The sequence below is a fragment of the Mobula hypostoma genome, chromosome 3 (genome assembly GCF_963921235.1).
Source record: "Mobula hypostoma chromosome 3, sMobHyp1.1, whole genome shotgun sequence".
In the NCBI taxonomy this organism is placed as follows: domain Eukaryota; kingdom Metazoa; phylum Chordata; class Chondrichthyes; order Myliobatiformes; family Myliobatidae; genus Mobula; species Mobula hypostoma.
Genome location: NC_086099.1, coordinates 203,556,816 through 203,570,927, shown reverse-complemented (window position 1 = coordinate 203,570,927; position 14,112 = coordinate 203,556,816). Strand labels below are relative to the sequence as shown.

The following is a 14,112-nucleotide window of genomic DNA, read 5'->3' as shown; positions in this document are numbered from 1 at the left end:
TGAAATGGCCTTTTAGAGCAGCTTGTGAGCCTAGGGGATTTGCTATTCTGGATTGAGTGTTGTGCAATGAACTGGAATTGATTAGAGAGCTTAATGTAAAAGTACCCTTAGTAGCAAGTGATCGTAATATCATCGAATTCACCCTGAAATTTGAGAAGGAGAAGCCAAAGTCCAGTACCAATATTACAGTGGAGTAAAGGGAATTACAGAGGCATGAGAGAGGAATTGGCCAGATTTGATTGGAAAAGAACACTGGCAGGGATGACAGCAGAGCAGCAATGACTGGAATTTCTGGAAGCAATTTGGAAGGCACAGGATAGAGGAAGAAGTATTCTGAAGGCAAGATGGTACAATCATGGCTAACAAGAGAAGTCAAAGCCAAAGAAAGGGCATATGATAGAGCAAAGATTAATGGGAAGTTAGAGGATTGGGAAGCTTTTAAATACCAACTAAACACGTCATTAAGAAGGTAAAGATGGAATATGAAAGTAAGCTAGTCAGTAACATTATAGAACATACTGAAAGTTTCTGCAGATACATAAAGTGTGAAAGAGAGGTGAGAGTGGATATCGGCCTGCTGGAAAACAATGTTAAAGAGGTAGTAACTGGGGGCAAGGAAACAGCAGGCGAACTGAATAAGTACTTTGCATCAGTCTTCACTGAGGAAGACTAGCAATATGGTGGAAGTTCTAGGTGTCGGGGTTCATGAAGTATATGAAGTTACTGTTACTAGATAAAAGGTTCTTGGGTAACTGAAAGGGCTGAAGGTAGATAAGTCACCTGGACCAGACGGTGTACACCCTAGGGTTTTATAAGAGGTGGCTGAAGAGAATGTGGAGTAAGATCTTTCAATTAGTAATAATCTTTACAAGGATCACTAGATTCTGGAAGGGTTCCGAAAGTCTGGAAATTTTCAAATGTCGCTCCACTCTTCAGAAGGGAGAGAGGCAGAAAAGAGGGAACTATAGGACAGTTAGTCTGACCTCTGGGTGGGAAGATATTGAAGTCAATTATTAAGGATGAGGTCTCAGGGTACTTGGAGGCACATGATATAGACTGTAGTCAGCATGATTTCCTCAAAGGAAAATCTTGGCTGACAAATCTGTTGGAATCCTATAAAGAAGTAGCAAGCAGGGTGGACAAAGCATAATCAGTTGTGTACTTGGATTTTCAGAAGGCCTTCGACAAAATGCCACACATGAGGCTGCTTAACAAGCTACAAGCCCATGGTATTACAGGAAAGTTTCTAGTATGGGTAAAGTGGTTGATTGGCAAGACTCACCGAGTGGGAATAAAGGATGCCTTTTCTGGCTGGCTGCCTGTGACTAGTGATGTTCCACTGGGGTCTATGTTGGCACTGATTCTTTTTACTTTAAATGGCAAGGATTTGGATGACAGAATTGATGACTTTTTGCAAAGACAATATGCAGATAGGTGTAGGTGCAGGTGGTTTTGAGGAAATAGAGAGGCTACAGAAGGACTTAGATTAGAAGAATGGTTAAAGAAATGGCAGATGGAATACATCATTGGGAAGTGTATGATCATGCATTTTGGTAGAAGAAGTGAAGGGGTTGACTATTTTCTAAAGGGAGAGAAAATACAAAAAAACTGAGGTGCAAAGGGACTTGGAAGTCCTCGTGCAGGATTCCCTGAAGGTTAATTTGTGGGTTAAGTCTGTAGTGAGGAAGGCAAATGCAAAGTTCACATCCATTTCAAGCGGATTAGAATATAAAAGCAAGGATGTAGTGTTGAAAGTTTATGAAGCACTAGTGAGGCCTCACGGAGTATTGTGAGCAGTTTTGGGGCTATTATCTTAGAAAGGATGTGCTGAAACTGGAGAGGGTTCAAAGGAGGTTCACAAAAATGATTCTGGGATCGAAAGGATCAAAGAGTATCTGATGGCCCTGACACTGACATTCAGTAGAATGAGGGGTGACCTCATCTAAAGATGTGTTGAATGGTGAAAGGCCTTGATAGAGTGGATGTAGAGAGGGTGTTCCCTGTGGTCGGAGAGCATAAGACCAGAGGACACAGCCTCAGAATAGTGGGGCATCATTTTAGAACTGAGGTGAGGAAGAATTTCTTTCGCTGGAGAGTGATGAATCTGTGGACTGCTTTGCCATTGAGAGCTGTGGAGACCAAGTCTTCTTGTATACTTTAAGGCAGAGGTTGATAGATTCTTGATTGGTCAGGGAATGAAGTGATACTGGGAGAAGGCGGGAGATTGGGGTTGAGAGGAAAACTAAATCAGCCATGATGAAATAGTAGAGGAGACTCAATTGGCCAAATGGCCTAATTCTGCTCCTATGTCCTGTGGTTTTATAGTCTTATGTTTCTAGCACTTCGTTTTTATTTTGTCTGTAGCACAAAGTCGCCATATGGTTTATAATCACCTCTTAGATTAAAATAATCATGAAGACTGGTACTGAATTTTAAGACCGTTAGTTCAAGCTGCTTTTTTTGCTTAATTACATTGAATCAGAAGAACATTGCCAGATATAAATGTGTGTATGACAATTCCAGCTAAAACATTGCTTTCTAATATTGCATTACATTGTGTACTAATGAGCTTCACAGAAACTTTTACTAATCTAAAAAATTCAGACCAATTTACAAATGAACACCTTTGCAATGTGCTCATCACTAAGCTGTGATTTGCTACAGTTAATCAGGTATAAAGGCAAGCAGCCTTTCTTAAACAGCATAATCAGTTATCTGCTTGCTTTCAACTTTTATTTGAAAAAATTTTATTCTTTTTTTCCATTGAATTCTTGTGGTAAATTGGAAAATTTACTGCTTTGCAATGATGGGAGTATTATTATGGGTGGCGCAGTGTTTTGTTCTGTTTTTAAAATGAGATGCACCACATGTAAGATCACTAAAACCAAATGTTGGTAAACATGAAATGCAAGCTGCCATGTTTGAAGGTAGTTTGCAGATTCAAAGATTTCTTTGTATGTGAGTGATTGCTCGATTGACTTTGAGCTTGATATCCATCAATAATGAGATTGTTTGTGCATCAAATATAAATGGCATCGTATTTTCTAAACTTTGACTAATACAGAAATATATTTAGTTTGGTATGAAGTGAAGGAAATTAGTTCTATACAAGAACTTTTATTTATTGACATACAGCGTGGAATAGGTCCTTCCGGCCCTTCAAGCAGCACTGCCCCTCCCCAATGTAATGCTAGCCTCATCAAGGGGCAATTTACAATGACCAATTAACCTCCCAACCCAGTACATCTTTGTACTGTGGGAAGAAACCGGAGCACCCGGAGGAATCTCAGACTATTCACATTGAGAACGTGTACATACTCCTTACAGGCAATGACAGAAATTGTACTGGGGGTAGAGTGTTGTGCTAACCACTATGCTACTGTGGTTCAAAGAAATTAATGAAGCTTTATGAAATATATCAAAACATTTGCTAAATACATTGAGTGACCTTCAGTTTGCTTCAAATTGTCAGCAGTAATGGTGAAAACAAAATTCCTTCCTCTTTCCTTTCCAGTTCGGATGCAGGGTCTCCCCCCCCGAAACATGAACTGCTCCTATCCATAGATGCTGCCTGACCTGCTGAGCTCCTCCAGCACATTGTGTACTGCTCTAGATTTCTAGCATCTACAGCATCTCGTCTATTGAAAATAAAATATTGTACTGTTAGCTTTTTCGGTAGCATGTGTTGGCCTGAAGTGCCACTGTAGGATTCTTGATCTGATGTGTTGGTCACTGTGAATTTATAGTGCACTTGACAGTTGCTTCAATTTTCAATTCCTCCCAATGAATCCTTACATGTTATATTTTCAGAATTTACAACTAAATTGGCAACTTGGATACGGCTGGATGGGCAAGCAGTCTTGCAATTGTAGAGCATTAATTTTATCAGTAAAAACATTCACTTTATACATTTAAATTATGGGACTTCAAATCCTATAATGAAGCAAATCTGCATTTTGAAGATGCCATACTTTTGTTTTAGATTTTTGCAGCCACTTTTGAAAAAGGAGTAGAAACCAGATTTGCCATTTTGCAAACTCTCATAGTTTCTTGGCAGTGTGAAAACACCATCAAATCATTTAAGTTTTTGGAATCGCCAACCACTGGCAAATTTATTTTCGCTATATGCATGTTAGAATAAATAATCATGGTCATTCAATTCACTGAATTCTAGACTGCATCTTGCTCACAACTTGATAGAATAATTTCAGTATCGGTTTGCAATTGAACAATGCCTACAAATGCTTTAACGGCAAAAGGAGGGCATATTGGAAGCAGTAACCCAAAAGAGTGGATTTAAAATGCAGTGTATGTGCAAAGTAAATTTATTATCAAAATGTGTGTATGTCACCGTATACTACCCTGAACTTCGTTTTCTTGCAGACATTCACAATAGAACAAAAGAAATAAAATAGGATCAGTGGGAAACTACACACAAAGACTGAACAAGCAGCCAATGTGCAGAAGAAGAGAAACTGTACAAATACAAAAAAAACACAAATAATTAATAAATAGGTAAATGAGTGAAGAGAGTGTGGACTGGATGGTGGGGATCCTTGATGATAGAGGTTGCTTTCTTGTGGCAGCACTCCTTGTAGATGTTCTCAGTTGTGGAGGTGATGAAGAGAGAAACAAAGTGCAGTCCAAGGAACCAAAGGCAGGCAGTAGGGAGTAATGTAAAGGGCATGCTGGTTGCACTGGCAGAAATTATTTTGGTCAGAATTTTAAATTTGACAGACGAAGGCTGCGAACCAATGCAAAAGATTGAGAGATGACTGGTGTTGATCGGGAATATGGGCAATTAGAATATTGGGAGAGCTGAAGAGAATAGAAGACTGGCATGGGTCTGGAGATGATCAAGTTATGGGTGAAGACGGTGGAAATCAGAGTTTTTAATGGAATGGTAACAGGGTGATCTCTGTGCACAAGATAGTGAGTGATGAATATGATGAAATCAAGAGCAAGAACTTTGCATTGGTGGATAGCTTCAATTTTTACTAAGATAATTGAAAATTATTACAGATGCAAATCATTGTATTTTGACAACAGACAATGGAGAATTAATTAAGTTTTATCAACCATATTCACTTGTAGCAGAAGTGTTGATAGTGTTTCATTTGCCTTAAATTGGGTATTTAGGTTTACAGTGGGCTAAATGTTCAGTCTTTTACCGCTCTCAGCTAGTTGATGGTACTTTGTTTGGGACTGTTACATCTGCACCATTAAGTGAAGTGTTGATTTTCAATACAGAAAGAAGCTTGATACCAAATCTGCCTCCCCTTTTGCAAAACCTCTCTTGGAAATTTTGTTTAGTTATTCTGGATAGATGGCAGAGGGTGGTGGGAATGTTAAATTTATGCACCTGTCTTCAGTGCTCATCCATGTGTTTAGTCTTTGTCTTATGTTTTTGCTCGGTGATGAAAATACTTTGCTTTTCAGTTATGTTTTCAAACAGGCAACTCACACAGTATTTAGTTAGGAAAGGGTACTTGACTGGTGACATCAAACAAGTTGTGTATTTCATTGGCTAAAACACCAGTGCCTACTAGCTGAGCTGTTGATTTACCATAATTAATTGAAACAATATACACTCAGTGGCCTCTTCATTAGGGACAGGAATGGAAGCTGGTGTGTTCTGCTGCTGTAGCCCGTCCGTTTCAAGGTTTGACATGTTGTGTATTCAGATGTGCTCTTCTGCACACCACTATTATAAAGTGTGGCTTTTTGTCACCTTCCTATTAGCTTGAGCCAGTCTGACTTTCCTCCTCTGACTTCTCTCATTATCAAAGTGTTTTTGCCCACAGAACTGCCACTCACCAAATGTTCTTTGCTTCTTGGCACCATTCGCTATAATCTTTAGAGACATGAAACTCTCAGGAGATGAGCAATTTCTGAGATACTCAGACCACATTTTTTGGCACCAACAATCATTCCCTGGTCAAAGTCACTTGGATCACATTTCTTCCCCATTCTGATGTTTGGTCTGAACAACAACTGAACCTCTTGACCATGTCTGCATGCTTTTATGAATTGAGTGGCAGCCACATGATTGGCTGAATAGATATTTGCATCAATGAGTAGATGCTCCTAATGAAGAGGCCACTGAGTGTATTTTCAATGAACTTCTGTTTGAAATTTTTTGAATTGATTTTAAATAGATGCCAAGTGTTCACTAGAGAAGCGAGATGGAATGCATATCGAAATTTGACTAAATGAATTTTAGTCTTGGAAGCATTTAGGCATTTTTATCAAGTGAATACTTGCAGAAACAAATGGTTAAATACATTGTATTACTTTTGTATAGAACCTACTGCAATAAGATTCACTTACTTGAATCACTTAGAAACACAAGCTTTATAGTTTGTTTTGAGCATTTTTACTGCAGAACTTAGCCCATGTGTCGAGAAAAATAAGTTTATCTTTGGTTCAGAAACTCAAACAAGCAAACCATTCGTTTTCTGAATAAAGTGGTGATCCCGTAGCAGCACTTTGGGAAAGATGTGTTTTCTATTGGTGACTCTTAATTTTACTTTCTCTCTAGGATTCAAAATTGCCACCAACAATTCGGCAAACATTGCTGGAACTATTTGGACAGATTGAACGAGAGTTTGAAAATTTGTACATTGAAAATATTGAATGTGAGTATCCGATGTGTCCTGGTATGTTGAGAGATGTCAAAAGATATTCTAGACTTTTGTTATATGGGATATGAGAAATATCATCTTCAAGCTGCTGTCCTTTTGCAATGGATAAATTTTAATTCAATCTGTATCGCCATAATAACCGAGCAGTATGGAATTGATTACAATAGCTTCACAATTTAAAAAAAAGGAATCCCAACCACCTTGAAAATAAAAAAAGAGACATGAGATGAGAGGGAATTAAACTGTTTTGTGGATGAACAGGAAGAGGTCTGCCAGGTCTTCAAAAACCTCTGGCACCATCTTTAGCTCCTGTATTACATTTTCTACCTTCATGAAACAGTTTCTGTATTTGTAGTCAAAATGTTGTTGATTTTATCTTTTTCAAAGGTAATACAGTGGAAGCAACTACATGCTGTAAATGCTGTTGAGCACCCATTCTTCATTCTTGGACTTCATTCTTGGGTCAACTGACAGCCCTAAACCCATGTTCCAATTCTATTTTCATAAGACCTTTAAGAGCATCGATGTATAGAGGGATTTAGGGATGCAAGTCCGTACCTCCCAAAAAGTGGCAACACAGATGGATAGTGTTGGAAAGAAGGCATAGGACGTGCTTGCTGCCTTCATTCAGGACACTGAGTAAAAAAAGTTGCATGCTTAGGTCAGATTTGGAGCATTGTGTATAATTTTAGTTGCACACTATAGATTCAGATCAATCCTGGGCCCAACATATTGATGTAGTCACAAAGTAGGCATGCCAGCGGATCTGTTTCATTAGGAGTTTGAGCAGATTTGGTATGTTACCAAAGAGCCTTGCAAATTTCTGCAGATTCTGAGAACATTCTGACTAGTTGCATTACAACCTGGTATGGAAGCTCTAAGGCACTGGATCCCAACAAGCTGCAGATGGTTGTATCAACAGTCATGGGCACAATCCTACCTGCCATCAAGGGCTTCTTAAAGAGGTGATGCTTCAAGAAGGTGATTTTCATATTATAGACCCTTACCATCTGGGACATGCCTTCTTGACATTCCTGCCATCAGAGAGGAGAAACAGGAACTGACGTTCAACCCATTTTAAGTGCCGAGCCAGATTAAAAAGGTTGAGGTGTTGAGGCCGAAGGTAGAGGTGGAATCAGTGTTCAGCTCACTTTTCCATGTGGGCCAAGATCCCCTACCAGAGCCTGTCCCACTTGCTTGGGTTTGACCTGTTTCCTTTAGGCAGGTGGTGCAAGATTTTATGTCCATGCTACCAGGTTCAGGAAGAGTTGTTACCTTGCAGCTGTCAGGTTTCTCTCACTTCAGCACGAAACTGGCTCCATAGCTGTGGACTCATTTTCAGGGACTCTGTGGTGTATGTTCTGTGTATTATTTGTTTACTTTTTTAATAGTTTGCACATTTATTCTTTTTGCGCAAATTGGATGTTTGTCCTTTGAACACAATTTCATGACGTATGCCAGTGATAATAAATCTGTTTCTGATTTTATAAGGAGAGCTTAGACAAACTTAGGCTGTTTTCTCTGGAGTGAGAGAGGCTAAGTAGCGATCTGAAAGAAGTATTTAAAACTGAGTGGTGCATAGATAGGGTTGATAGTCATTTTCCTGGACATAAATGCCAAATATAAGAGGGAATAGGTTTAGCGTGAGAGGGGGAAAGCTTGAAAGAGATTTTTGAGGCAAGTTTAATAGGTGCCTGGAACACAGTGCTGTGGGGTGTGCAATAACAGTGTTTTAAAGATAAACACATGAACAACTAGGGAATAGAGGAATGCAGCCATGTGCAGGCAACTGGAGTCAATTTAGATTGGCATCATGATCAGCAGATACGTGATTGGCTGATTGACCTATTCCTCTGCAGTATTCTGTGTTCCAACTAACCTTGGTTCTATAAATTGTATGAAAAATATCCACTCACATGTTGTAGCAATTTCTAGCAGAGTACGTAACAGTTTTATTTCTTAATAACGTGTCATTTTATATAGAATAAATGGGCCATAAATTTTCTGTACATTATTAGTCTATTCAATTAGGCTTCATTCACAGTGTCCTTGGCAAATCTAATTGTTTTTTTTTCTTTCTTGCCCTGCAGTACGAAGAGAAATTGAAACCTTGAATGATCGTTTAACTGCTGAAGGCCAGACAGTGGATGGGGGAGATCTGAGCAAAGGACAGTTGAAGGCAAAAGGTTCATGGAATATTTTTTATACATGGATATATTGGCATTCTGCAGCCATAATGTTGCAAATAATTTGAACAGCCCTTCCATAAGGAAACAAACTGGAAACTTAGAAACTCAATTTGTTAAATTAAAGGCAGTGGTGAGAGGTTGGAGAGAAAAAAATATAATTGTTTTTCAATATCCTTGTAAAATAAGACATTCTAATGAAAATTCTAATGTAAATTCAGTTTCAAAAATTAAATCAAGAAAAGGAATAATGTATGACTAGTAGGTTAATATGTAAAAATAAATCTTAAAGTATGTTATTACACAACTCTGAAAATTTACTATATTTAAGTTGAGTGTGATGTATGCAAGGAGAAGGGAAAATATTAAGGATGGTGGTGACTCACTACCACAGCATGATAACTAAATGGCGCCATCTTGTGCTGAGATATCAATGATACTAAATGGTGTTTTCACTGGAATTTTTTGATTGGGACATTGACTTATGTGCATCATTAAGCAGAATATAAGTACTCATTATATTTTAAAATTGAATCTTTTCAGAGATTGAATTGAAACGAGAATGAATGATTAATAACTCTTTCCACCTTTTCTAAAACATAAAACTAATTTGAGTTTTATTTTATATAAATGCCTTATCATTTTGACCTAAATTAGGTGGCAAAGTGCACGATATTTATCATCAGTTATCTCCAGTGACTTTACTTTTGTGTTCTTACAGCAGCTATAGAGTTAACCTTTTGTATCACCATTTTAAATTCAAACTAACAATCATGAGTTTCTTTTCAAAGGAGATAAGCTAGCATCTTGTGTGACTGGCATTAAAAGAAACAATTAATATGTGGTTTTATTGATGAAGTCTGCACAGGCTTTTAAATGTAGGGCAAGAGGCTTTGTTAGGATGGAAATTATAGCCAGTATGGCTGAAAGCTATCTGATAAATGATTAAGTGAATTGCTGAGGAGATTAACTGACTCGTACAGTTAAAAGATGAGCACACTCAAAATGCTGGAGGTACTTAGCATGTCAGGCAGCACTTATGGAGGGGAACAGTCAATGTTTTAGGCCACGACCCTTCATCAGGGCTGGAAAAGAAGAAGACAGGGCCAGAATAAAAAAGGGATGAGAAGGTCTACAAGTTAGCATGTTGCTTAAGATTCCCAGCATCTGCAGAAGCTCTGTATTTTCAGTTGAAAGAGTAAAAGTTGGAAGCTACTGAAAGAGAATGGTGTAGAAATGAACATATCCTGTTAATAAATATTTAGCATTCATTATCTCACTTGCGTACGTCATTCACTGATTGACCAAGGTTCTATCTGTATTTATGTAGCCAGTCACAGCACCAGCCAGTTATCTCAAAAACTGAAAACGACATACAAGGCCTCTACGAGCAAGGTATGTTGTTGATGTGCATAAATCATGAACTGTTGTTTCTTCCAAAATTGAACTTACTTAAATTAATATTCCATCCAAATGTTACTAAAGAAGCAGTAATTTTAAGCTTTTTTAAAAAAACTGTTACTTTCTCAGTAAATAAGAAAACAGTTGACAGATCGTTACATTTTTTTTGGGGTTAAATAATGATGTTTATTTGATGGAGTGATCCTGAAAGAATGTGGTCCAAATAGATCTAAAAATATTATACTCTAATACTCCTTCATTTCCTGCAAGCGATATACTTTAACTCTTTTTTTCTGCTCATGGTGTAGCGGTCAAACTCTTTCCCAAGCAAAGCAGCTGGAGCGCGGAACTTCAACATGGGAAGTTGGGAGTTGTGGGGTGGAGACTCCTGGGTAATTTGTTTTCCAGTGAATCCATTTGCATGTTGCATCATCTGGTAACCGTTATGGAGTTATTGCAGTCTAATGGACTTGGAGGTGTGTTTTGAATAATGTAACAGCCAATGCCTTTGGTACCATATAATTCATTGTTAAAACATTGATAACGTGTTTAACAGCGTACAATGTACAAATGTGTGTTTGAAATTAGGTTTGTCCTTTTAACTTGAGTGTAAAAGTAGAAATAAAATACTAACAAAAGTGAGCATCAGTTTTCAAATAACTTATTCTGTAGCTAGGGTTAGTAAGATGTTTAGCATGTATAGTTAATAACCTTTGCAATGATTGCAATGTTGAAGGTATAAAACTCTAGAGAATGTTATACATGTTGCTAAGCCACCCTATTTAGTCATGGACAAAGCTTTTACTCCATGGAAATTTTTTCTTCCTTAGTAGACAAGAGAATATGAGGAAGGAAAGAATAAAGTAAATAAATTTACTTAAATAACAATGTAGTATATTTATTTTGTGTAGTAAGTTAGTTGTGCATTAATTAGCAATTGCAAAGTAAACCTTTGAAGAAATCTGCTAATTAATTTCTGTTATCTTATTCAAGATCAAAATAGTTCAGATATTTGAAATAAAATAGAAAATACAGGTTGGATAACACCTCAGGAGAGAGAAATACATTGACTATTTCAGGATGATAAGCTCACATCAGAACGGTTCTGGTGAAAAATCATCATCTTGAAATGTAAACACTGATTTTCTCTGTGTCATGTCCCCCCCAATGTGGTTTGCTGCTTTATTTCTAGCTACTCTATCTTATTGCTTACTTGAAAGTTTACCGCTGTTGTTGATTACTTATTATTGCACTGTTAAGCAATTAACCTTTGACATCAGGTCGGCCATTATATAATTGCTTATATATTTATTCATTCATTACTCAGAAGCACATTTATGAATCGAAGGAATTTTAATCAATATTTGAATCTTATCTTTTGTGAGAATGCTGATAAATACTGTCTTTTTACTCTTCTCCTTGCGTACTGTAACGTGTTGGTGAATAATAAAACCATCTTCAAGCTACTGTGCAACTATGCCAGGACTAGAGTTTACTTATCTGCCTAGCTTAGGAAAACTCTCAAGCAGGAGCAGAGTACTCTGCACAGATATTGCTTGTTCTGTTAACTATCTCTTCCATTTTCTGTTTTATTTTATTGTTTTTAATATTTAGTTTTCCCACAAAGAATATCTGCCATATATTTTGTTCTTGTCTGCAGAATTTAATATTACCACACAGTGATGGTGTTTTATTCTTATTTCCCTGTCATCTTCATACCAAAGTCTCACTTTGACAACTGCAGTTCCTGATTCATAGTGTGTGAGCCTCTATGACTAATATTTCGTAATCCTCACAATACTAAAGAAAATAGATCTAGATGTTCATGCTCTTCCAGCTTTTGGATGATGTATTTTTTGTTTATTTTGCCATATGAGGAAATATAGTGTAGATACAGTGAATAGGATAAATTAGGTACAGCTGAAATAGAAGCATCAGCAGGTTAATCACTAAATAGGCTAAGCTTTATTTAGAAAATGTAATTGCTGCCACCTAGAGTGAATGAGTTAAATAGCATGGATGGATTTAAGGGGCATTTCAAGTTCAAGTTTAATTGTCATTTAACCATACATGAATACTCACGAGTTCAGCCAAATAAAACAGTGTTACTCAGGGGCCACAGTATCAACAGCCACACACAGCACAAGACATATAAAGCATATATGAGAGAGCAAGCACCTATAAGAGATCAGTAAAATACAGCCACACACAAAAATATAATCTAAGAAGCCGAGTACACGAATGTTACAACAGTTTGTAGGGAAGCACAATACAGCTTGTCTTCTGCTGAGCAGACGCTGGGGACTGTACCGACTCCAGCTTGGATGCCAAGTCACACCGCCTGCGGTAGAGAGCACCAACTCCGACGCCTCTCTTCTGGGCAGTTGTAAACAGACAACACCGCAACCTGAGGCCTAGTCCTAGCTATGACTGAAGCCACGTAGCTCCCCACTGTCCACCAATAATTCAGTGAATTGGACTTGCAGCATTCCAAATTTAGATGTCCATTAGAGGGAATGGAGCAGAATATTTTACACCATAGCCAGTTGAACCAAGTGGCTCATATTTCCTTGTGATATACAAAGAGACTATTTGGCTCATTGAACTATGTTAACCCACAGAGCAATCCCATTTCTCCACTCATAAATTCTTGCCAGATTCTACTGTTCATCTGTACACTAGGGTAACATAAAGTTTCCAATTTTGTCTTTGGGATGTGGGAGTAAACTAGAGCACCCGGATGATACCTATGTAGTCACAGGGACACTACAAATTCCCCATGGAGGTCAGGATTAAATCATCTGTAAGGGAAGAGTTTAACTAGCTTTGCCTCTGTACTGACTGTTTCTTTGCTGTAAATTCCTTACAACCTAATGTAAAATTCATAGCACTGGTGTGACTGTAAAAAACTTGATACCTAAGGATATCTTGGGGAAATGCTCTTGACAAAATATAGTCCATTGTACAGCAATTTAATTACAGAAGTTCTATACATGATGTGCAAATCGACTAGTGCGTTGCTTTTCAATGTACTAAGGTGTTGCTTTTGCAAATTTATTTTAAAGTTCATTTTGAGCCATCTTTTGCATCATAGAAAATCCTTGCAGCTCTTTAGTTACTTCTATATGTTTGGCAGATTTGATTTTGGCAATGCATAACACCAGTTTGTTTAATAAACTTGTACCTTGGTGCACTTTGAGAAAAGTTATAAATGCCTTAAGGGATGGAGTGAATGTGTTGTATTTATTCTGTGGTTCCCTCAGAATTTTAAAAGTTTTTGTTTAATTTCTTATTTGTTTCTCTCCTTTAAACTTTTGGAGTAGACTTCAATTTGATTTTAGTGTCCCTGCCACAGACTGCTGCATCAACATTGATTAAATTTACTTTGAACAATATTCAAAATAATCAAAGTATGTATATGTCACTATACATGTGATTCATTTTCTTGCAGGCAGTCACAAATGAATACAATAGAATCAATGAAATACTACACAAATCAAAGACTGACAAATGGCCAATGTGCAAAAGAAGACAAATTGTTCAAATGTAAAAAAAAACTGAGTATATTAGCTATAGAGTCCTTGAAAGTGAGTCTATAGGTTGTGGAATCAGTTCATAGTTAAGGTGGTATACAGTGTTATGGGGATCACATTTAAAAAAAAAATCATCTCTACGATTTAGAGCTCATGAAGTTCCCCCTTTCTCGCTTTAAGAGTGTCAGCATACTTTTAATAGTATCTACAGCTTGGCTTGCATGACTGAGAAGTAATTGTAGTAAATGGGCCAATAGCCAAATTCAGCTCCTATATCTTGTGGTTTTATAGTCTTATGAAATAGGAATGTCATGTTGGCACAGTAGAGAGTGCCCATTCTGGAGTACC

General features: G+C 37.5%; 1 protein-coding gene across 4 annotated transcripts in view; it reads left to right on the top strand.

Moving 5' to 3' along the window:
* wdr37 (WD repeat domain 37) overlaps positions 1–14,112 on the top strand; it is a 143,288-nt gene that overhangs the window by 46,391 nt on the left and 82,785 nt on the right. For 2 of the 4 annotated variants that reach the window (XM_063044387.1, XM_063044386.1), the window contains 4 exons: positions 6,542–6,638; positions 8,735–8,830; positions 10,161–10,225; positions 10,540–10,623. In XM_063044387.1, coding sequence (XP_062900457.1) covers positions 6,542–6,638; positions 8,735–8,830; positions 10,161–10,225; positions 10,540–10,623 — 342 coding nt within the window. The remainder of the gene's footprint in view (positions 1–6,541; positions 6,639–8,734; positions 8,831–10,160; positions 10,226–10,539; positions 10,624–14,112) is intronic. The other 2 variants (XM_063044389.1, XM_063044388.1) reach the window with 1 other exon arrangement.